At 35.0% G+C, this 21,250-nt stretch overlaps 5 protein-coding genes and 1 non-coding gene across 9 annotated transcripts; 5 read left to right on the top strand and 1 right to left on the bottom strand.

Annotated features, from left to right (window-relative positions):
* Positions 1-1,899: 1,899 nt before the first annotated feature.
* LOC102602136 (polynucleotide 5'-hydroxyl-kinase NOL9) lies at positions 1,900-7,724 on the top strand. Its single transcript, XM_006344924.2, has 9 exons — positions 1,900-2,137; positions 3,404-3,501; positions 3,601-3,634; positions 4,271-4,437; positions 4,708-4,891; positions 5,211-5,391; positions 5,632-5,722; positions 6,324-6,451; positions 7,362-7,724. The coding sequence occupies exons 1-9, from the start codon at positions 1,950-1,952 to the stop codon at positions 7,413-7,415; spliced, it is 1,125 nt and encodes a 374-aa protein (XP_006344986.1). The 5' UTR covers positions 1,900-1,949; the 3' UTR covers positions 7,416-7,724.
* A 329-nt stretch (positions 7,725-8,053) lies between these two features.
* Positions 8,054-11,691, bottom strand: LOC102601358 (probable myosin-binding protein 5). 3 transcript variants are annotated; one of them, XM_006344921.2, is made up of 6 exons: positions 10,789-11,691; positions 9,626-10,489; positions 9,302-9,522; positions 8,925-9,051; positions 8,678-8,815; positions 8,054-8,360 (listed from the first exon to the last, which is right to left on the bottom strand). In XM_006344921.2, exons 1-3 carry the CDS (start codon positions 11,516-11,518, stop codon positions 9,317-9,319), a joined length of 1,800 nt encoding a protein of 599 aa, XP_006344983.1. In that variant the 5' UTR covers positions 11,519-11,691; the 3' UTR covers positions 8,054-8,360; positions 8,678-8,815; positions 8,925-9,051; positions 9,302-9,316. The 3 variants fall into 3 exon arrangements, with proteins under 3 accessions (XP_006344983.1, XP_006344985.1, XP_015163146.1); XM_006344923.2 differs by having other exon boundaries at positions 9,626-10,486; XM_015307660.1 differs by lacking the exons at positions 8,054-8,360; positions 8,678-8,815; positions 8,925-9,051 and having other exon boundaries at positions 9,058-9,522.
* Positions 11,692-12,672: 981 nt separating this feature from the next.
* LOC102601010 (5-formyltetrahydrofolate cyclo-ligase, mitochondrial) lies at positions 12,673-15,941 on the top strand. Of its 2 annotated transcripts, none has more exons than XM_006344920.2 (7): positions 12,673-12,948; positions 13,043-13,182; positions 13,624-13,774; positions 14,890-14,931; positions 15,043-15,088; positions 15,317-15,387; positions 15,470-15,941. In XM_006344920.2, exons 1-7 carry the CDS (start codon positions 12,711-12,713, stop codon positions 15,604-15,606), a joined length of 825 nt encoding a protein of 274 aa, XP_006344982.1. In that variant the 5' UTR covers positions 12,673-12,710; the 3' UTR covers positions 15,607-15,941. The 2 variants fall into 2 exon arrangements, with proteins under 2 accessions (XP_006344982.1, XP_015163145.1); XM_015307659.1 differs by having other exon boundaries at positions 13,615-13,774.
* Positions 15,942-17,469: 1,528 nt separating this feature from the next.
* On the top strand, positions 17,470-18,450 carry LOC102600664 (germin-like protein subfamily T member 2). Its single transcript, XM_006344919.2, has one exon. The coding sequence runs from the start codon at positions 17,583-17,585 to the stop codon at positions 18,234-18,236; it is 654 nt and encodes a 217-aa protein (XP_006344981.1). The 5' UTR covers positions 17,470-17,582; the 3' UTR covers positions 18,237-18,450.
* Positions 18,451-19,942: 1,492 nt separating this feature from the next.
* LOC102579614 (germin-like protein subfamily T member 2) lies at positions 19,943-20,644 on the top strand. Its single transcript, XM_006345116.2, has one exon. The coding sequence runs from the start codon at positions 19,969-19,971 to the stop codon at positions 20,629-20,631; it is 663 nt and encodes a 220-aa protein (XP_006345178.1). The 5' UTR covers positions 19,943-19,968; the 3' UTR covers positions 20,632-20,644.
* A 299-nt stretch (positions 20,645-20,943) lies between these two features.
* On the top strand, positions 20,944-21,023 carry TRNAL-UAG (transfer RNA leucine (anticodon UAG)). The gene has a single exon. It is a non-coding gene; the product is annotated as a tRNA-Leu (tRNA).
* Positions 21,024-21,250: the final 227 nt, after the last annotated feature.

Genomic DNA, 21,250 nt, shown 5'->3' with positions numbered 1-21,250 from the left:
TATTTTCTTAATATCAAATATGATAAACTATTTAACAGGGAAAATTTGATAAGAAAAAAATTAATATTCAAATTCTAAGGAATATTAAAATACAAACTAAGAAAATGAGTAGTTAAAAAATAAAGAAAAAGCAAAAAATGAAAATGTCAATAGAAAAGGGCTTGAGAAATATAGAAGAAGAAAAAAACTAGAAAATAAATAATAACTTGAAAAAAATAAACAAGTATATTCGTTATTTTGTGGGGGTAAGATTCAAAGTTTTCTTTTACGGCATGATATTTAGAGTGTAGTATACAAAAAAAATTATTAATGTAATTTAGAATATAACATTTTGTCAATTGTTATCGTATATAGAAATAAAATTGCTTTCATGATTGTTTCTATTTTTGTGGAGTTAGAAATCAACATTTTAATAAATACTTTCAATATATTTAGAATATAACATTATGATAATTGTTATTGTATATAGAAAGAAATTTGATTTCATGATTGTTTTTATTGTTGTGGAAGTTAGAAATCAAGTTTTTAATAAATACTTTCAATATTAAAACCAAAATAAATAGAAGTATTTCTATTATCGAAGACAATAATGAAATAGTATACACAAAAATTACACCGACAAAGCAAACTACAAACACATTATACTTAAGTTGAAGCAGTAGAGATTTGAAAGGCTTTGAATCGATCTTTACGAATTGGTTGACATTGATTAGTATTTTATCAGATGCAAAACTTATGGTGCAAGTATTACAAAAAGAAGATGATAACATTGTAGAAAATAGATACCACTTGCGAAAATATATGAAGATCGATGAACTTTTTCAAAGATATCAACATTTTATATATTCCTCGAATGCGAAATGTTTTAACTCATAATCTAACACAATTCTCTATTTCCTTGTTGCATAGAATTTTTTGGAATTCAACTTTCTCAATTTGGGTTGTAAACGACGCATTTATGTCGTATGAACATTTGAAAAAGATTATTAAGTAATATATTGAAGTTGTTTACCGTAAAAAAATAGTACAAAGTATAGAAATCTCATTTATTTAGAGGCTAATTACATCCAATCCCAGAAGTTTTCTTAATTACAAAAATTTCAAATTTTTCGTTGCTCTTGAATACATTCCTTGGTTGTCTAATACATTACTAATGATATATATTACTTCATGGGAGGAATGTATCCAAGAGGGGATATCTATGATCCAAGAGGGGATGAATGTATCCGAGAGGGAATAAGAATATATCCGAGAGGAGATTATGATATATTAAGTTGTGAATTTATGTAATTTTTTCAACAAAATATGTGAAATTATATTGGGCCCGTATCACGGGCCTTAAATTATCTAGTAAATATTAGAAGTATAAGAGTTGGACTCGATTTTGACATAAGTGCTAATTAGTTATTTTAAACCGTTAATATTTAATCATCAAAACTTGGAAGTTTTGCTAGCAGCCTAGTTTATATACACATGTTTCTTAATAAATCATCGGTAAAAGAAATATCTTAATAATAAATCATAAAATTTTAAGTATTATATATATATAAAGAAATAAATATAATATATTTTAGATGATTAATAACTTATTAATGTAATGTCTTTTTAAAATATAATTTGAAAGCACTGATTAGAATATTTATTATGTTCAAGTGTTTTATTAGAACAAAAATCAAAATTCATGATCTAAACAAAATATATTTGTCAAGTCTAAAAGGCTATAGAATATTAGGATATATTCGGGTTATTTTTTAAAAAATTGTTGGAAGTTTTCCAAAGAGTTCAAAGGAAGGAAAAAAAAGAATAAAAGTACAGTATCATTTACTTCCGGGTTACTGGTTAGTACCCGACCCGCTACATCACACGAAGAACGTGCCTTTTTGAGTGTTTCAGTTTTTTACCCATAAACACGCCTACACACTTTGCTGCTGCAGACAGAGAGGGAAAACATGGCGTCCTTTGTCGACGACGAGTTTCAATCGGCTAACATATTCATACCGGAGGAGTGGTCCGATGCTGCCGACTCTGTAGCTTATGATTCTAACACTTCGCCGCCGCCGGTTGCGTTTGTCTGCGGTCCCAAAAATAGCGGCAAAACCACTTTCTCTCGCCTCCTTGTCAATGTTCTTCTTCAGAGGTATCTCTTATGCATTTTATCAAACATATGGCAGTCATTCAACTAGTAAACTTAACATTTTACATAACAACCTGAATTTTCTCAAGAGTATGGGAATAGTGTGAAATTATTATGTTTACTGAATTTATGGATTCGTGCTATAACTTAACATTTTACATAACAACCTGAATTTTCTCAAGAGTATGGGAATAGTGTGAAATTATTATGTTTACTGAATTTATGGATTCGTGCTATAACTTAACATTTTACATAACAACCTGAATTTTCTCAAGAGTATGGGAATAGTGTGAAATTATTATGTTTACTGAATTTATGGATTCGTGCTATGTATTGTATCTTGACTTAATGTATCATTGCTTATGTTTTTTGTTTGCAAGTTTGAAATTTGAGAATGAAGTTACCTGTTAGAATTATTCCTTCTTTTTGAATAACAGTCCTAATTTTCTCCTTTCTTGTTTGGTTAGTTTTAAAAAATAAAATAAAATAAGTATATAAACATTCTGCTTTCTTATTTCATTGTTACCTTAAAATGTTGTTGATGGTTTAAAATGCAAGTTTAGACCAATTTGAAAACGGAAGATAGCTCAAAGAAAAACAAGATTTGAGGCTTGTTTTCCTTCATAAGGCATATTCATTGGTACTTATGTTGACCACAATTTTTTTCTTATATTTAGTCATCCAAAATATCTATGAAAAATCATTAAAAGCTTCGACTTGTCAATAGCTAATGAAAGAACAAAAAATGGGTATATACCAATACCTATTACTTGTAAAAAGATGTGATCGGAAGAAATAACTCTTGGGTCTAGAATAAAGAAGATAATTCTTCTGGGCATTAAATTCAAGGATTGGATGTTATGTTCTAGATTAAACATGTCTAATTAGGAATAATCGATAGGCTAATATTAAAAGACAACTAAGGGTTCATTGGAAATTTTAAATCTGATTGGAAGATACTTATTTCGGATGGGTCACACCAACAGGATGAAGCAAATGACGTGGCATCATGAATTTTTTACCGCACATTGATTGTCCTTGAGAGGGTCTGTGTCCTTTTTGTCTGAATTGAATAATGGGCAACAACCACTCTTCTCTGTATATTGATACCTGTGGATGATCACATTTTTCTGTTATTACTGTTGACTGTTATTGAGAGGCTGTGTACTTTTTGTCTGAATTGGATAAGTATAACCTGATCATAGTAGGTTTTGATAACTTCAATTACAGAAGTACAGGTTCAGATAATTAACTATCTTTGGCTTTCAGATACAAGAAAGTCGCTTATTTGGATACAGATGTCGGGCAGACAGAGTTTACTCCACCTGGTTTATTATCGCTTACCACAATCGACAAAATAACTTCAGGTACACCAATCATTCCTGAACTATTAGATGTTTATATTTGAGCTTCCCTAGTGCTGCTTTTATTCACTGTCATCTTTTTTTCTTGCCTTTCTGTGTCAGATCTGTCAATTCCATGCCTAAAAACTCCTGAGAGGTATAATTTCTGAGCCCATGTCTTGGAAAAGCAAGTTTTGGCCATTTATTTACTTCTGTTGTTACTTGTTTAGCTAGCAAAAGGACTCTTTTCAGTCTCAGTTCTTGGAAGAGTTTAGAACCCTTCTTTCCCTTTCCACTCTCACCATCTTTGTCCTTCTACAGGAAAAAATACAAAGAGTGATATGATATACTGATTTTTTTAACCATGTTTAATATGATAGTTAATTGTCTTTCCCTGTAAAGAGGGCAAATTTAAATGGAGAATGGTCGTCTGGACTCCAGTAGCAATCTTACTTAGCATTTGAGATTGTGTGCCATAGGTTTAGGGTTATTTTAGTAATCTGGTTGTAGATTTCTTGTTTAGCAGAGAACATTGGCATTTGAGAAATTAAGAGGTGTCCATCGTGCACATTGGATATTGTCTAGGTCTTTGCTTGAAGGGAGATGTTTTATTAGTTTGTTGCATGAAACTGGAAAATCTACTTCCTATCTCCTTGGGGAGTTTTGTAAGCTACGTTGTGCATAAACTGTATAGTAGTTAAAATATATGACACTTGAATGAAAGAAATTTCATCCTGTTAACAAGGCCGAAATTTACTCGATGTTGATTTTGACTCCAATTTTTTTCTTTCAGATGCTTCTTTTTTGGCGACATATCCTCTAAAAGGGATCCCAAAACATATTTGGCTTATATTTTTGCCTTGTATGATCACTACCGGAGAACGTACCTGTTGAGCAATGGCAGAAGTGCTGGAAATGCTGGGGTGCCTCTTGTCATTAACACAACGGGCTGGGTCAAAGGTAAGCTCCTATATTTATTTACTTGCTTTCATTTAATTTAGGCTAGTGTGGTAAGCTCCTATATTTATTTACTTGCTTTCATTTAATTTAGGCTAGTGTGGTAAGCTCCTATATTTATTTACTTGCTTTCATTTAATTTAGGCTAGTGTGGTAAGCTCCTATATTTATTTACTTGCTTTCGATCTAATTTTGACTAGTGTGGTCCATTTTTTCATTGAGCTGGTCACAGTTTTCATGATCAAGTCTGATTCTGCTTTCCCTGTCTTATAGGTATTGGCTATGACATTCTTGTGGATATTATCAAATACATCTCTCCTACCCATGTTGTTAAGATTTGCATATCGTCTGTGAGCAAGAACCTTCCGGCTGGTGCATTTTGGTTGGATGATGATAATAGTGATGTTGCAACTGTAGTTGAGGTCAACTCTGCTCGTCGGGACTCTTTTAACAGATCGTATGAGTTTATCTTTTCTTTCGTTTTAGTTTTGTTTATCAGACAATTGAACTTTTCTTTCTTGTAAGTTGAAATAAATTCTCTTGAGAAAGATGCTTTTCCATGTACATTAATATCTCTATATCTTATCCCTTAAAATGACAGAGAGAGATAAATAAGAGGGAGAGAAAAGAAAAACACTTACAGGCTACACACACCACATCTCAGTTCATATTCCTAAAACAAATTTCAGAATTTATTCTTAATTGACGGAGTTTTCTGGGCTCCTTCAACAATTTATATCCCCCTTGTTTCTTAGTCCTCTGATATGTTTTCCCAGGGTTCTTGTACAGAAGGATGCACGTCTTTTGCGTGATCTACGTGTCATGGCCTATTTCAGACAATGCTTTCCAAGTGATATGAAAATCACAACAATCAAGGAACTCTCTCGAGCATTAGCTGCTCACCCTCCATATGAGATTCCTATATCAAGTATCAAAATTAAACACCTTCATTGTGAGGTAGGTTTACCAATGGTGAATGACCTGCTCTAGATGCAATGCTTTGTTACTTTGATGGTGGACAAGAGCATTGCCTTCCATATATGCTGGATCTTCTGGCCTGTGGCATTTTCTATTATTGCTTCCTCCCTTTCTCATATATTCATTATTCATTTAGTTAACTATCGTTCCAGTCTTATTCAAACAAGTACGTCTAGATATTCCTCTCATGTTCTGATTAGTTCTACATCTGTATGCCAGGTTCCTAAGAATGAGGTTTTGTACAGCTTGAATGCAACTATTGTTGGCTTGGCAGTTGATTCTGAAAATTTTCCTGACTGCATGGGCTTGGGTAAGTTATTGCAACAAGATTCCCACACGTGTGCTGTGATATTGCCAGTTTTGTTGACCTCTCTAAAAGAAACTGTCAGTTTTGCTTCTTTTGAATGGACAATTAGTTGCTTTCTTTGTCTAGGAGGTCTTCAGTATTTCTCGAATGGTCACAGTGTTTATATATGTGGAATTGCAATTGTTTATCTTCAGATAGGGTCATTGAAGAATCACGAGAGTGAGAAGCATGAACATGGTGTGGATGTCCTAGTTTTAAAATGAATACAGTTAGTAAAATGTACTGTGCCCTATTGCATCACTTAACAATGATCTTGCCTGATGGATCGATTTATGCAACATTAAATAGTCACTTGTATGTGATGATGCAGAAGGTTGTGTTATCATTACTGATTGTCCGCATCGAACATTATTCATACTACTAGCTCTGCTGCCTTTATTAGCTAGAGGAATTTTGCAGTGCCCTCTAAAGACCTAGATCTAGACATGTCTGTTTACTGTCAATGCCAATGCCTTATGTTTCTAATAAACTTAAACTTGATGTTGTTATTGGATGTCAATTTCCTCTCATTGTTTCCTTTCTCTACCGCTTTAAACTGATCCAGGAATCGTGCGTGCCATTGACACTCTCAAGCATGTACTCTATGTACTTACCCCTGTTCCAAAAAGCAGTCTGCAGAAGGTGGATCTTCTATTGCAGGGCTTTGTCGAAATTCCAACTTGTTTGTTGCAGGTAATTGTCAATCTATTCCTCCATGTACCTTGTTTTACTATTTTTCTTTGATTTGCCTACATTACCTGTTATTTGTATGACTTATGTTGAGTAAGAAATTAGAAAACAAGAAATAACCAAGGTATAAAAGACACATTTTAAAACAAAAGGTATAAAGGAAATAATAGAAAACATGGAAATGTGACACTGCATGCTGTTTTGTTCTCTGGCATGATTTACTGGAAAATTATGAAGTTTTACATCCTGCATCCTTTCGTCTAGGGTATATTATAAGTAGCCCCTGTATTTAGAAGATTGAAAGATAGCTTGTTTATGTACATTGCCGAAAAAACTAGTGTTCTCTTGGTACAATGCTATCCCTATCTTTTTCCCATTAAGAAATGACGATCATGGCCTATTTTTTTCCTCTAAACATTTTATAATAGGGAGAGGGGGGATTCCATCATGGGATTCAATCTTTATCACAGCTGAAGGACGAGGGGCTCGCACCATGTGAGATACCTGAAAATCCCTATGATGGCCTAGCTTGAAACTTTGTTTTCAAAAACTTACCAGAAAACAAAAGAAGAAAAGGAGAAAAAGGGAAAAAAGAAAGAAAGAAAAAACTTCATTTTCAGGAAGTACTAGAATGGTTGTGTAGTTTGCATGGCAAGCGCATCTGCTGATGAACCTGTAGTACACATACTTGATCCGTTTTTTTTGCTTGGGTAATGATGTCGAAGAAAGCATTTAAAATGAAGAGCATAACTTCTGGGGAATTACTGAGAATAACTTCTTTTCCATTTTTACTTCTCAAATTTTGTTGACTTGCTTTTCAATTGTAACTCTTTCAACTTGTGCATGACACTATAGAAAGAATGAGAATTACAATTGTCTGATAGATTTTCTGAATACTTTGTCTAATGCTTAGGTACAAGGCTGCATCTCACCTTACATGTCTGCCGATGTATTGCCTTCAGCTTAGGCAATAACTGGGGGTTGTCTATCTGGATAACTTCACTCTATCTTGTACAGCTTAATAGAAGTCATTCGAGAAGGTTGGTTATGCTAAGTTATATATACTTCTTGAACAATTGCCTTATTTATGAGGTAGATTTAAGAAACTTATGAACTATCGGCCTTATAGGTTGCTACTTGGTTTGTAAAACTTAATTGAGTTTAGGGTTTAGGGTGACAATTGTGTCTTTGTTGGGCAGCAAGCTTTCTTCCGTGTATGTACAATTTAATCTGTTGGAATCATCTTGTTATTTTGGAATTTCTGGTCATCCTAGCATCGGTTGCTCTACCATTTATGATGGCTTGATGCACAATCAGTGTACTTGATTTGTATCCTCATCTGCTGTGGCTTTCTCTGATGAAAGCCTTGAGGAGTTGGAGAAGCTTGTCTAAAGTATGATTTTGGTCCAGAAGCCTAAATTGGTACTATAGCCAGCTTTTATCAAGGCGTTAGCATTATGTTTTGACGGAGTATTTCATCCCCTCATAAAAAAGAGGAAATGAAAATGGAAAAAAGAAAAGATTCTAGTAAATTGAGGCTTTAGGAACCAAATAAACGTCTCTGAGTGGGAAAGAACGATAAGTAGTGCATGAGAGGATTAGGACCATTATATGCTCACTCACACCTTCCACTGTTCTCGTTTAATGAATGACTAAGTTACATTATCTGCTAAACAAGCATGTGTGTACAAGTACAACTGCTGTCAATGAAATTCATGTCGTAGCATCTGATGAAACAACAAGTCTAAAATAGATGGTCAAGGGAGGTGGATATCTTACAAATATATAACCATCTATATGCATTTACATTAGACAAAACTAGTTGTTCGTTTCTCATTTAGAGTCTTCCTGTGAATCCATAATGCCTTTTGCTGGATTATTTCAAAGTTGTCTGGTTCCAAGCCAATTTCACCTGCAAAAAGCAGTATTAATCACTACCTGTAGATCAAGTGTTTGCATATTAAGCCATATACCTTTTCAACAAAAGCTTAGAAGTAGTATACTTTTGGGAGAAAAATACTTTAAAATAGGAGGATCAAACGTAGAACATACATTTAATTCTTATCAAGAAAGTAGATGTTTAAAGCAATCATTTTCTTTGGATCCTTTACTTGGTCCATTGCAGAATGATATTAACACATCCCAATATGTATTCACTTTCCTTCCCAAATTTGGAAAGAAATTGGCTTATGCCTAGTGTATATATACTAGCATGCAATAGAATATTACCTGAAGAACCTCAAGCCTCTAGGTAATGAGAAGTAAAGCTCTGAGGAAATGCCAAAGCTGAAGCCTTCAGGGCTCCTTCTTAAACTGTACATCCTAAATGTGGAAGAAGAACAGGAGAGAGGAAAAGAAAACAGAGAACTGCAAAAAACACTTGTTACATTACTGACTCCTGCTGCAATTAGCAGTTAAATTGCAACACAAAATGGAAATGATTAATGGATACACTTATGTTCTCAAATTCAATTACCTATGAAATATTCAAGTTAGTTGTAGCAGCATCTTGGTAAACCAGGCCCTTAAGAGCGCGGCCACAAAAAATTGTCAGCAATGTTCTGCAGACTTCTAGGAGCATTAAGCTTCCAGTGATGAGGGAACTGACAATTGACATGAAACATAAATGCAAAAATTGATTTCTGAAAACACGACCAACAAGTTTATAGTTGGAGTTAAATTTTAGCTGAAAGGAGAATATGAATGATTCTGTAGCTCTTGAACACTCATCTTTGGAAAATTTACACCACACATAGCTACATAACTTTCTAATTCTTATCATTCTGCCGCTTTAAAGAAATTCTAGTACATTCGAGTATCACCTAAGAAGAGAACTCACTAGGGAAGAATCACCTTTTTGGACAAAAGTCATGCATCTGCAACTTCTGTTGCTGTATTGGTGTATCTAAGCTCCCGCAGATGTTGAGCTATCTCAGTCAAGAGTTTGGTTCCTTCTCCACCCCTCTGTAATGTCATGGCAGCGTGTTTCAAGAAGCCACTTTCTGCTTCAACAGCTCTCAATCTCTCTCTAAGTAGAGAAACTTCTCTTGTAAGTATAACCTTATTGTCATTTCCTAAAAACAAAACTTGACATTTAGTATCTGTAGTCTTTACTTTCACCAAGAATGAAAAGAAAAGGAAGGCTGGTAAATAGGGAAAACAAAGACTCATATGTACCTTTGTCTTGAATCACATTTGATTCTAGCACATGAGATTCAACATCAGGAGGTATTTTGATCTTCTTTTCAAGGTTTGCTAACAAACCCTGTAGAAAAGATCTCTCGTTCTCAAAATCAAGGTTTGATTCATCAACATTTTCATCTCTGTATTCCCCAGGACGTTCAATATGGAGCTCGTTTACTCCATTATGATCTACTTCACGAGGGCTGCTACAGTCAGATCTTTCATCGAAGGATGATGCAGACTGAGACCTCAACTCTTGATAATCATCATCTGCATCAACTTCACAGACCTCACTACCGACTTTCTTGATAACTCCGTATCTCTCCCTGTAGGTATCCATTTCAGCCTCCAAGACCTTTATCTCTTCCTCTCTCTTTAAAACCAAGTCTTTCATGACTTGCAAGGCCTCTTGGTCATATTCTGCCTGCTCTTCCATCATTCTTTGATACTGTAAGGCTTCCATTTGTACAGCTGCCTTCTCTGCTTGCAAACGTGTGATCATGGCCATGGCATTGTTTGCTGCCACAGCAGAGGCACTTCTTTCTTCATCCAATTCCATGTATAATTCCATAAGAGACTTTCTGTCCAGACGAACCTGCCTCTTCAAGCTATGCAGGATGTCATCATCTGCTTCATTTACTGCACTCGTGTCATTAGCATCTGAGATGAATTCACTCGTATCACCACCCAATTTTCTGGGCTTATTAGGCCACTTTGGACTAGCTTGAGCGGAGTCTGTCAATGGGATCCCAAAGAACTTGTTTCTTGCAGAAACTGGGGTTTTGCAAGATTCATCATGTATGTCCTCGGGATCTGGTAGCAGCGGGGCAGTAGCAGCTTTAGTATCCTCTTTACCTGCTACACAGTGAAATATTAGTTTACTCTTAACACCTCCCCCCCAAATGTTATAACTATCCCCTTCAACAATGAGAGTCTTGTACGTGCGCTATCAGAGAATGAGATTGTTAGTCATCTTGATAATTGTGAGGTTTAAGTTGTATACACCGACAATTGATAGATGTTAAGCTCTAATTGTAAAAGTTGCAGAGTTAAGATGAAAGAGCTTACCCCTTTCTTTCTTTGTTCTTTTTTCTTTTCACCTCAACACAGATAATGCAGAAAATTTTAAGCCAAAAGTAGTCAAGACAAATAGATACCTGCATTCTGGTGTCCCTCATCATCTGGTAGAATCGATTCATTATCTGAGGAAAACTTGAGCTTTGTGTACTGGATATGAGGCAATTCCATATTGCCTGATTCCTCATTTTTCCACGTTAACGGAGATCGAGGAGATGAGGCAGGAGCTTGAGAATAGTGATTTCCATTTATGGATGAGTTCCTGGCATATTTAGTCCTCAATTTCAGAGGTTCCCCACAACAAGAACAGTTCCGAATGACAACACTTCCAGTTTTGATAACCTCTTCTTCATTCTTAACTGATTTTATCGACATTCTCTTATCATCATCCACAAAGCAATCAATGTCCTTGTGCAAAATCCCAACTAATGACTTGTACTTATCACAATCTGCTTCTTTCTCTGTTGCAAAAGAAAGAAGACACCCTTCACACATGTTTCTTATATCAGAAAGCTTCTTGTGGACATGACAATACGCGAGGGAAGAGATGTCCTTCTTGTGACCCTCACAAATGGACTCGTTGTAATAGAAACTAGAGTTCCTCTTTATGAAAATGTGATCTATCCTTGTGCAGAGCAAGCAGGGGACTTTCAATTCAAAGAACTTTGCGAATTCATTGGTGAAAAGTGCAAGAAAGCCATCAATGAAAAGAAGAAGGATCATCACCCATTCAAGAACAGCATATACACAGAAAACCCCAACTCTCCCAAGCTTTTGTTCAACCAAACATTTGAAAGATCGCGAAGCCATTTCTTTTTTTTTCTTATAAAAATACCCCTAACAAAATTCAAGACAAAGATTGATGATCAAAAGGCAAAGAATGAAATGAGATGGATCATGATCTTGGTGGCTAAAATAAACCCCAGATCATGATCATCCTCTTCTTTCTTTTTTTCCTCTAGTATCTGTGAAGAAGGAAGAAAGAAGTTAGTTTTCCCTAATGCAAAAGTTTCAAAATTTTCTTTCTTGTTTAACTAATTAATAGGAAAGTGCTTGGCGGATGAATTAACTAAATTAACGGTGCTCGCATACACGATAGAGAAAAAAATAAATATGATTTGATGTAAATAACAACTATGAATATTTTTATTTTATTTTGTACAACTAAATATTGCATTTTACTTTTATCCTACTTTAACAACTAACAAGAACCCATATTTATAATGTAAATAGAATTAATAAAGGTGCACGTGAGTTTGCCTCGACATCGTAGTTATAAAAGAGAAAATGTATGGTATAACATGTTGCCAATTAATCTAAGCTATTTCACGAACGATCCATATAAAAATCATCTCATTGGTTCTTACCTTCCGAAATTGGTCAATCAACACAACCAAATATTATCAAAATACATTTTCGGTTCATATTAAATGAGTAGTCGGTGTCGATCTAACTTTGAGCCTATGAGTTCATGACTTTGTTTTTCAATAATTCACTCAATAAGGATTCTAAATTTGAGATTTTATGCACAAAAAATATTCGGTTAAATAAAGATATTTATGCGTTGAATAACGGTTCAAGATTAGCCTCATGAAAATATATTCGTAAGGAGGTTCTGTCACGTAGAAAATGTTCTTTAGTCTAAGCTAGCTATGATCAAGAAATCACTGATTTCTTTTGATAGATCAGGAAGAGAAATATATTTAATAATGTGAATTATAATTATAATTATAAATATATTTGTTCTATACTAGCCAATAAGCCACAATCTATTACCATTCCCATCACTATCACTGTTCACTTTTACATGTCAATCGTTTTTACTTGTCGCTTTTAGTATATCAAAGAAAACATATTTTTTTCATTCACCCTCAACATTTATTACCTATTTTTCAAATCATCTTTTAAAATTTAAAGATTATACATCAATATTATAATAAAAAACTTCTGGTAATTTTAAAATATTAAATTACTCCAATGGTTAACCGCGAGAGGCGATTAGATGACCATTCCTTGGGCAGTGTCACTGTCCACCAGCCGCTTCTTCCCCAACCGCTCCGCTATACTCCGCCGTCAAACCTCACCGTGTTCCGCCACTGCCACCATGAGCACCGCCGGAGAAGAGAACTTCACTTCTGACCCTGCCCATTTGGACACAATTTTCAAGCAGAAAAAGTCCCTCCGTTTGGTTGTTAAAAGAGATCTCAAATCCATGGATCCGACCCTTAGATCCGAAGAAGGTACTTCTTTTCAATAAACGTAGTAGTTGTAGACATTGATTTAATTTTCCTTTTGAACGTGTAGTGATGCTTTGATTTCTATGCGACTGGTTAGATGAAGCTATACAAAGGATTGTAATGGAGGCCCCGTGGTTTAAGGCTTGCAAGGGATTGTGCGCTTACATAAGCTGTAGGGCCTTGCGAGAAGTAGATACAAGCCGAATACTATCTCATATTCTCAGTAGCCATTCAGAGGTGTGTTTCAGAATTGCATTTGAAAATTAGGGGATTTTTGGGGTGTAAAAGGGCAGGAGTATTCTGTTTAAATCTTTTGTTTGTAACAATTCTGAGGCTCATAGGCCATCACTGGGAATTCTATTTAACATCAATTAGTTTGGGATTGAGTCGTGGTTGATTGATTAATCGATATAAGGAGTATGCTATATTGGATATCTGATATGGTAAATACTTCTCTACTAATATATTCTAAATTACTAATGAGGAACTAATTACCTAAAGACTAGGCGGTGTTCATACCTGACTATTTGGAAAGGCTATTTTTCTTTATGAAGCACTAGGTGGAAACATTATTACAAGTCTCAGTTTTTTTCTTCTTCATTGTTAAGTGTTTAGCTTGTTATAGACCTTACTTCTTGTTCTCTTTTTACCATTTTCAAATAAGATTAGGTTTTGCAGATGCGAAAGAAGCTATTTGTTCCAAGAGTGGAGGATAGGAACAGAAACATGCGAATGCTTAACATTTCAAGCACTGAGGATTTGATTGCAAATTCAATGAACATTCTGGAACCAGCTTCATTAGATGCTGATGGAAATGAACGCGAAGATGGTTCGTTTACTTTCTTTTGTATCAAATAGTACTTTTTCTTCTCACTGCTGTAACTGTTCTGACTGCAGTAATAATAGGTAGATGCACATAATCAACTCGTTTTATTTTAACTTCCAATAAGTTCAAAATGTGGAACAATTTCATTCTCTGTCTCAACGTCGTATTTTAGTGTGGAAATTTGTGTCATTTCAGAAAATCCTCTAGTGGTAGTTACTATGTTAGGATATCCTTGCTTTATGTTTTAATAACTTCCTTGAAGTGCATTTCTTGAATAAATTATCTGGAACACCTCATGTTAGATGTAGTTGTCTGTTTCTTGTTTAAAATGGATCTTTTTTTTTGTTTGTTCTCATATATGTTGTTACAATTACATAGTAGTTGCTAGAGCTCCCTTTGGAAACTATGCCCCTTCCTTTTAAATATTAAATGCCAGCCAAACTAGTTAGTTCTATAGCTAACAGGATATGCTCTGTGAACGCAGTTTCCACTCCCCAAACTCATGGTTATCTGGCGAACTTTTTGACGGAAAACATATTCAATGTATAGTCTAGATATAGTATACACTTTGGGTGTGCCTCAGCACGACTGGAGCAATTGTCTATCACTGGCAACACATGAACAGAATAATAAAGGTGAAAGCATTAAAGAATTTTGGCTGCTTTGATTGAGGAGTTTCAAAGATTATAATATGCCTGACACAAATGGAAAGGGGCATAGCAGGTTTTCAGGTTCATTTGTATAAGATGAAAAAGAGCGTAATATATGTTTAGGTTCATGTTTACAAGAAGATCTTTTGGCATCTCTGGAACTGATACCTTTTCCTCGTGTGCCATTGTATTGTACTGTTGTTGAAACTTGAAAGAAGTGTCACATTTTACACTTATCCGAACAAGGAGGAGGAAAATGGAGAAACAAGAGCATCTGCTGTTCTTTGAGTCCTACTTCATTAAAATACTAACCTAGTAATGGATACATTTTCTGGGGGTTATGTTTGGATTTACAGCTAATAGCTTGGATATGTTTGTTGGTACATACATTTATTTTTTTCTTTGAAAGGTGAAAATGCAGGATTATGGACTTAATGCTAGTAACTGAAAGACTTTTTGTTGTTGCAGTCTTGTTCGCCAATGAGCCTGTTGATTTGTTAATTTTACCTGGTAAGTATGTTAATGTCTGTCATTAATTTGTGAAACGCTATATGATTCAAAGCTTGAAATAATTGGTAAATATATTGCTTTTGGAAATTATAAATTTACTCTCTCATGAAGGACTTGCATTTGACAAAGCTGGAAGACGGTTGGGCCGCGGTGGAGGGTAGGTTTTATCCCTTTTTCTGTTTATTCTTCTTCTGCAAAAGTAACAGTTTTGATTAAGATAAGATAGAGAAGAAGTACAAGAAAGGAAGAGAACTGTTAATGCAAAAAGGAAAAACCAAATAAGAAGAAGAGTAATTACATGTTTTGCCTGGTCAGTCTTCAATACAATTTACATTTTTGTCCTCTTGTTGATGATCCTTTGTTTTTCATGGTTTGACAAAAACAGATACTATGACACCTTTTTATCAAGATATCAAGAGCTTGCCGAGAAGAGAAATTGGAAGCAACCTCTCAAAAGTATGTCTCTTTGTCTGCTTCTTTCCAGGATTACATGCAACAAATTTTGCTTTCTATAGTAACTTTTCACTTTGGTCCGCAGTTGCACTTTCTTACTCAGTTCAAATAGTGGATGAGGGTACTATACCACTAACTCCAAATGACGTTCTCGTGGACGCACTTGTATCACCTTCTGGTGTGATACCTATTAGTCCAGCTGCTCTAGAGATTTGCCAGTGAGCAAAATGCTCTTAAATAACTACACAAGCCGCAGGACCGTTCTCATCACAGCAGCATCAGAGAGAGATTGGGATGGAATCAGTCCTTAGTGATTTGTGATCAATACTATTGCTTCTAGAGTCATGTCATGAGAAAGATAAATGGCTCGTTCTGTTTTCTTCAGAAATAGCATCTGGAGGAAGAGCTTACTTTGGTGCAAGAATGTCTTTGAAAGTTTGGTAGCATGTGTGTCAATTGAGTTGAACCATTCATTTGTGGGCAAATTTGAAATTGAACATATCAGTTTCTTTCTAGAATCTTTGAAATACATGTCGTATTATTAATATTCTTACTCAGATCATATAGTTCATACTATGCAATACCAAGGAAAATATACTATTGTTAATATCGTTATCGTTAACACAACGTAAAAAATCCTCAATTGACTTGAATGCTATATAACACTGGAGTTGAAAAAAGTTGAGTTTATCTAGTTCCAAAATAGTACTGTATTTTTAGTATCTTTACATCTTTTATCTGAATATTACCAACCAAACACTTGACTAAATTCATGTATCGTTTCGTAAATTCAATAGATTTTCCAAGGTACTATTGACGGTCATTTATATGCAGCATGAAGTATTCTAAGTACGTTATGAAAAAGTAATATCCAACGAACTTGGACGTATCATCCCAATAAAAATTGATTAGGATCATATCAATGTCAAACTAATAAACGACTTTTTCCAGATTGAGAATTTTAGTTGACCATGTCAAAGCCTATTTAACAAAAATATCGCGCACCGGTAGGTTTAACTACTCCAGTTTCCTCCAATTTGATATTTTTTTTCTTTGTTCTACTAATAGTCAAGCTAAAAGAATAGGCCAAAGGGGTTAGTTTAGCTGAGGTGATCTTGTCTTAATTTGATCTTGAGTATTTACATGTGTTTCTCTGTACATTATGGAACAAGTCCTTGTATGATAAAACTTTATTTAGATGTATGTATAACTAAAATGACCTAATCAATGATGTTCATTTGAGCATGAAGGTGTGTGTGTTGTTACAGATCCAATAAGTCAACTTTCCTATCTATTTCAGCAGTTAGATGGTCAAAACCTGCTGATAAAGTATTCAAGTAATGACATAATTATATCTTGAAACTAAATTAACAAGGCTAGCTCAATTGAAAAAATAAACTTTTGACAATTCACATATGAAAGAAAGTGACTGATGGCATGACATGATGGACTTGTCAATCTCACTGTAGAAAATGTGGTTGTGATTCCAATAGGATTTGGACACTTTCAGCTAAATGTTTGAGATGGAAGGTAATTGATCAATATTTTCCCTTTTTTCTTCGTGACCTATCACAACTTAAGCACATTACACATACTGTCCGCTTTGGCCCGACTATACAGATTTGTCTTTTGGGCCCTGCCCTTGTAAAACCCTTTCACTTTTCTCTCACATTTGGATGTGGTATTCGCCTAAGGTGTTATGTGTACGGTGTACTCCATATTCAGAAGCATGTCAGCCTAGAAGTTTGTCAGTCCTTCTCTTGACCTGGTAGGTGTCACTTGACCCTCTTTTAATACGAGGCCCACTGACCATAACAGAGTCTTGACAGAAGTCTCTATTGAGTTGTTGTACCATAGGAAGGGCTAGGATGAAGAAATACCTGATTAGAAATGAGTTGAACGGTTTGTAGCTTTGACGAATGGTAAAATAATTCATAGATGTCGTAATCCCTGAGTTAAATTTACTAACAAGTTGATTGACTATTTCCTGATGAAGTTGAGACATTGCATTTTTCTATTGTCAAAAAGGCTAACTAACCTCAACTAAATTTCCTTTCTTTATGATTTGATTTTAGCATGTTGCTTTCTTGAAGATGAAATGTCACCAAGGCTAGCTTGGCAAATAAATAGCCCTTGAACTACTATGTCATTAGTAAATTGTCACACACTATTCTTTAAATTTCAAGTTTGATCATTCAATGGCTATTCGTGTGACGCTCTTGTTGGTTATTCTGGTAGTCTTACCTTTTCCTTCTCATTGTGCTGATCCTGATCCCCTACAGGATTTCTGTGTTGGAGTTCTGAACGATACATCAACATCTATTAACGGTTTTCCTTGCAAGCCTGCTTCCCAAGTTACTTCAAATGACTTCTTCTTTGATGGCCTAACCAAAGAGGGAAACACTGACAATGTATTTGGATTCACTGCAACTGTGGGAAACGTTCTTGCTTTCCCAGGGTTGAACACGCTAGGTCTCTCAATGAATAGAGTTGATTTCGCCCCAGGAGGGCTAAATCCACCACATTCACATCCTCGTGCAACTGAGACCGGGGTAGTCATTAAAGGGAAACTCTACGTTGGATTCCTGACAACAAACAACGTGTTACATTCCAAAATATTGACTGTAGGGGAGATGTTCGTGGTGCCACGAGGACTTGTGCATTTCCAAATGAATGTTGGGAAGGAGAAGGCAATGACAATCACAGCTTTTAACAGTCATTTGCCAGGGGCAGTAGTCCTTCCAACTACACTATTTGCTTCTATGCCACCAATTCCTAATGATGTGTTGACTAAGACCTTTCAGGTTGAAGCTAGTGTTATTGATGACATCAAATCCAAATTTGGTTCTTAAAAGTATAACAGCTGAAAGACAGAATGGAAAATAAAAGCCTAGAACATAATTTTGTGTTGTCAGGTTTATTAGTGTATTTGTCCAAACTTTAATCTGGTACATAGATATCCAGGTATGTATTGTGTAATAATCAATAATGCAGAAGGGCAACAAGAATTCTTAATTTATTCATTCGTAATTGTCGATTTGGGTACTCAGATCATTCTCTTCGTTACTCATGATTCATGTATACACCGGGTGTGAGTGATGTTTCGTTCTAGAATTTATTGTATTCTACTCACACATTAGTGGATAAAGTTGCAAGTATACATATCAGTTTCTTCATAAATTTTTTAAATACATGGCATAGTAGATACAATTGATAGTTGGATGTGGTTAATATTTTTGAACAAGAATGCATCTTTTCGAATCGAATAAGGTTAAGCGCATTAATGGGATTCTCTCAAGTCTCTTAGCATTTTGTTGGCTCTATATAGTCCTATCACCTCTAGTATTGAACACTATTCAGCACTAGAGGTGAAAAAAAATTATATGCAGCATGGAATATTCTAATAACGTTATGGAAAAGTAATATCCAACGTAATCATCCCAATAAAATTGATCAAGATCATAATCAATATCAAGCTAGTAAACGACTTTTTCCAGTCTTTGAATTTTAGATGATAATGTCAATGACTATTTAACAAAAATATCCCGCAGAGAAAAGAAAAGGGGTTAGTTTAGTTGAAATGATCTTTGAGTATTTACATGTGTTTCTCTGTACATTATGGAACAAGTCATTGTATAATAAAGTTTTATTTAGATGTATAATTAAAATAACCTAATCAATCATCAATTATGTTCATTTGGGCATCAAAGTGTGTTGTTACAGATCCAAGAAGTCAGCTTTCCTATCTATTTCAGTAATTACAAGGTCAAAAGTTGCTGATAAAGTGTTCAAGTGAACAAGAAATGACATAATTATTAGTATATCTGGAAACTATTAGTAACTCAACAGAAAGAATAAACTTCTAACAACTCCACATATGAAGATAGTGACTGATGGCTCAGTGCAGAAAATGTGGTTATGTTTCCATGTTTGAGATGGAGTATTCTTCAATATTTTCCCTTTTTTTTTCATGACCTATTACAATCCAAACACATGACACGTATTGTCAGCTTTGGCCTAACAAACTTAATGGATTTGTCTTTTGGGCTACGCCCTTGTAAAACTCTTCATCGTTCTCTCACAGTTCGATGTGGTATTCACTTAAGGTGTTATATGTGCGGTGTACTCCATATTCAGAAGCATGTCAGCCTAGAAGTCTGTCAGTCCTTCTCTTAACCTGTAGGTGTCACTTGACCCTCTTACACTACGAGGCCCCCTGACCATAACAGACTCTTGATTGAAGTCTCTATGGACATGTTGTACCATAGGATGAAGAACCACGAGTTGAACGAATCATAGCTTTGTCAAATGGTAGTACAATAATTCACAGAGGTCGTAATGTCCAAGTTAAATTTACTAACAAGTTGATTGACTATTTCCTGAAGTTGAGACATTGCACTTTTCTATTGTTAAAAGGCAATCTAAATTTCTTTTCTTTATGTATATATGACATGATTTTAGCATGTTGCTTTCTTGCTGATGAAATGTCACCAAGGCTGGCTTGAGTAATAAATAGCCCTTTAACTACTGTGCCATTAGTACATTGTCACACACTATTCTTTAAATTTCAAGTTTGATCATTCCATGGCTATTCGCGTGATGTTCTTGTTGGGTATTCTGATAGTCTTACCATTTCCTTCTCATTCTGCTGATCCTGATCCCCTGCAGGATTTCTGCGTGGGAATTCTGAACGATACATCAACATCTCTTAACGGCTTTCCTTGCAAGCCTGCTTCCCAAGTTACTTCAGATGACTTCTTCTTTGATGGCCTAACCATAGAGGGAAACACTGAAAATGCATTTGGATTCAGTGCAACCGTGGGAAACGTTCTTGCTTTCCCAGGGTTAAACACACTAGGTCTCTCGATGAATCGAGTTGACTTTGCCCCAGGAGGGCTAAATCCACCTCATTCACACCCTCGTGCAACTGAGTCTGGAGTAGTCATTAAAGGGAAACTCTACGTTGGATTCCTAACAACGAAGAACGTGTTATATTCCAAAGTATTGACTGCAGGGGAAATGTTCGTGATACCCCGAGGACTAGTGCATTTCCAAATGAATGTTGGAAAGGAGAAGGCAATGACAATCACAGCTTTTAACAGTCATTTGCCAGGAGCAGTGGTTCTACCAACTACACTATTTACTTCAAAGCCACCAATTCCTGATGAGGTGTTGACTAAGGCCTTCAAAATTGATGCAAGTGTTATTGATGGTATAAAAGCAAAACTTGGTGCCATAAACTATTAACAATTGTATAAAACAGAATGGAAAATAAAAGCCTAAAACATAAATTTGTGTTCTCAGGTTTAGTTGTGTATTTGTCTAAATTTTCATCTGGTACATAGATTATCCAGGTGTGTATTGTGTAATAATAATCAATAATACAGAAGAAGCAACAACAATTCTTAATTTTTCATATGGACGTGTTGATTTGGGTACTCAAGATCATTCTGTTCTTTGCATCAAATAAGAGTCGAGTTGTTTTTCACCAATATTTTTGATATATACTATGTGTTGTTAATTGTTTAATATAGTTTAACAGAGAATATTTAAACATGTGACAGTTTGGCCGAGTGGTCTAAGGCGCCAGATTTAGGCTCTGGTCCGAAAGGGCGTGGGTTCAAATCCCACAGCTGTCAGTTTTTCCAATTTTTATTTTATTTTTAAATAAATACTTAGCCATTTGTGTTTCACCAATAAAATTAAAACATATATTTTAGCTTCTAAAATTGTGTTCAAGAAAAGCTTCTGAAAAACAACTTTTATTACTCCATTACAACACTTATTTTGTCCAAAAAGTTTGTCTGAACAACTTTTTTTTTGAAAAAAAATAAAATCAGTTAGGTTTTAGTCTCTCTCATATCAA

This window comes from Solanum tuberosum, unplaced genomic scaffold (genome assembly GCF_000226075.1).
Source record: "Solanum tuberosum cultivar DM 1-3 516 R44 unplaced genomic scaffold, SolTub_3.0 scf00062, whole genome shotgun sequence".
NCBI lineage: Eukaryota > Viridiplantae > Streptophyta > Magnoliopsida > Solanales > Solanaceae > Solanum > Solanum tuberosum.
The sequence above is the reverse complement of the archived record's forward strand: the minus strand, read 5'-3'. Positions and strand labels throughout refer to the sequence as shown.

What these genes read in the sequence shown, in the direction of transcription:
- LOC102602136 (XM_006344924.2), top strand. Translation starts at nt 1,950, where the DNA reads ATGGCGTCCTTTGTCGACGACGAGTTTCAATCGGCTAACATATTCATA. An exon ending in GTCAATGTTCTTCTTCAGAG is followed by an intron (nt 2,138 to 3,403) that starts GTATCTCTTATG and finishes TTTGGCTTTCAG; the next exon opens with ATACAAGAAAGTCGCTTATT. An exon ending in TCCTGACTGCATGGGCTTGG is followed by an intron (nt 5,723 to 6,323) that starts GTAAGTTATTGC and finishes AAACTGATCCAG; the next exon opens with GAATCGTGCGTGCCATTGAC.
- LOC102601358 (XM_006344921.2), bottom strand. Translation starts at nt 11,518, where the DNA reads ATGGCTTCGCGATCTTTCAAATGTTTGGTTGAACAAAAGCTTGGGAGA. An exon ending in TGAGGGACACCAGAATGCAG is followed by an intron (nt 10,490 to 10,788) that starts GTATCTATTTGT and finishes TTCACTGTGTAG; the next exon opens with CAGGTAAAGAGGATACTAAA. An exon ending in AAATGTGATTCAAGACAAAG is followed by an intron (nt 9,523 to 9,625) that starts GTACATATGAGT and finishes TTTTGTTTTTAG; the next exon opens with GAAATGACAATAAGGTTATA.
- LOC102601010 (XM_015307659.1), top strand. Translation starts at nt 12,711, where the DNA reads ATGACCATTCCTTGGGCAGTGTCACTGTCCACCAGCCGCTTCTTCCCC. An exon ending in TGGAAATGAACGCGAAGATG is followed by an intron (nt 13,775 to 14,889) that starts GTTCGTTTACTT and finishes TTGTTGTTGCAG; the next exon opens with TCTTGTTCGCCAATGAGCCT. An exon ending in TGATTTGTTAATTTTACCTG is followed by an intron (nt 14,932 to 15,042) that starts GTAAGTATGTTA and finishes TCTCTCATGAAG; the next exon opens with GACTTGCATTTGACAAAGCT.
- LOC102600664 (XM_006344919.2), top strand. Translation starts at nt 17,583, where the DNA reads ATGGCTATTCGTGTGACGCTCTTGTTGGTTATTCTGGTAGTCTTACCT.
- LOC102579614 (XM_006345116.2), top strand. Translation starts at nt 19,969, where the DNA reads ATGGCTATTCGCGTGATGTTCTTGTTGGGTATTCTGATAGTCTTACCA.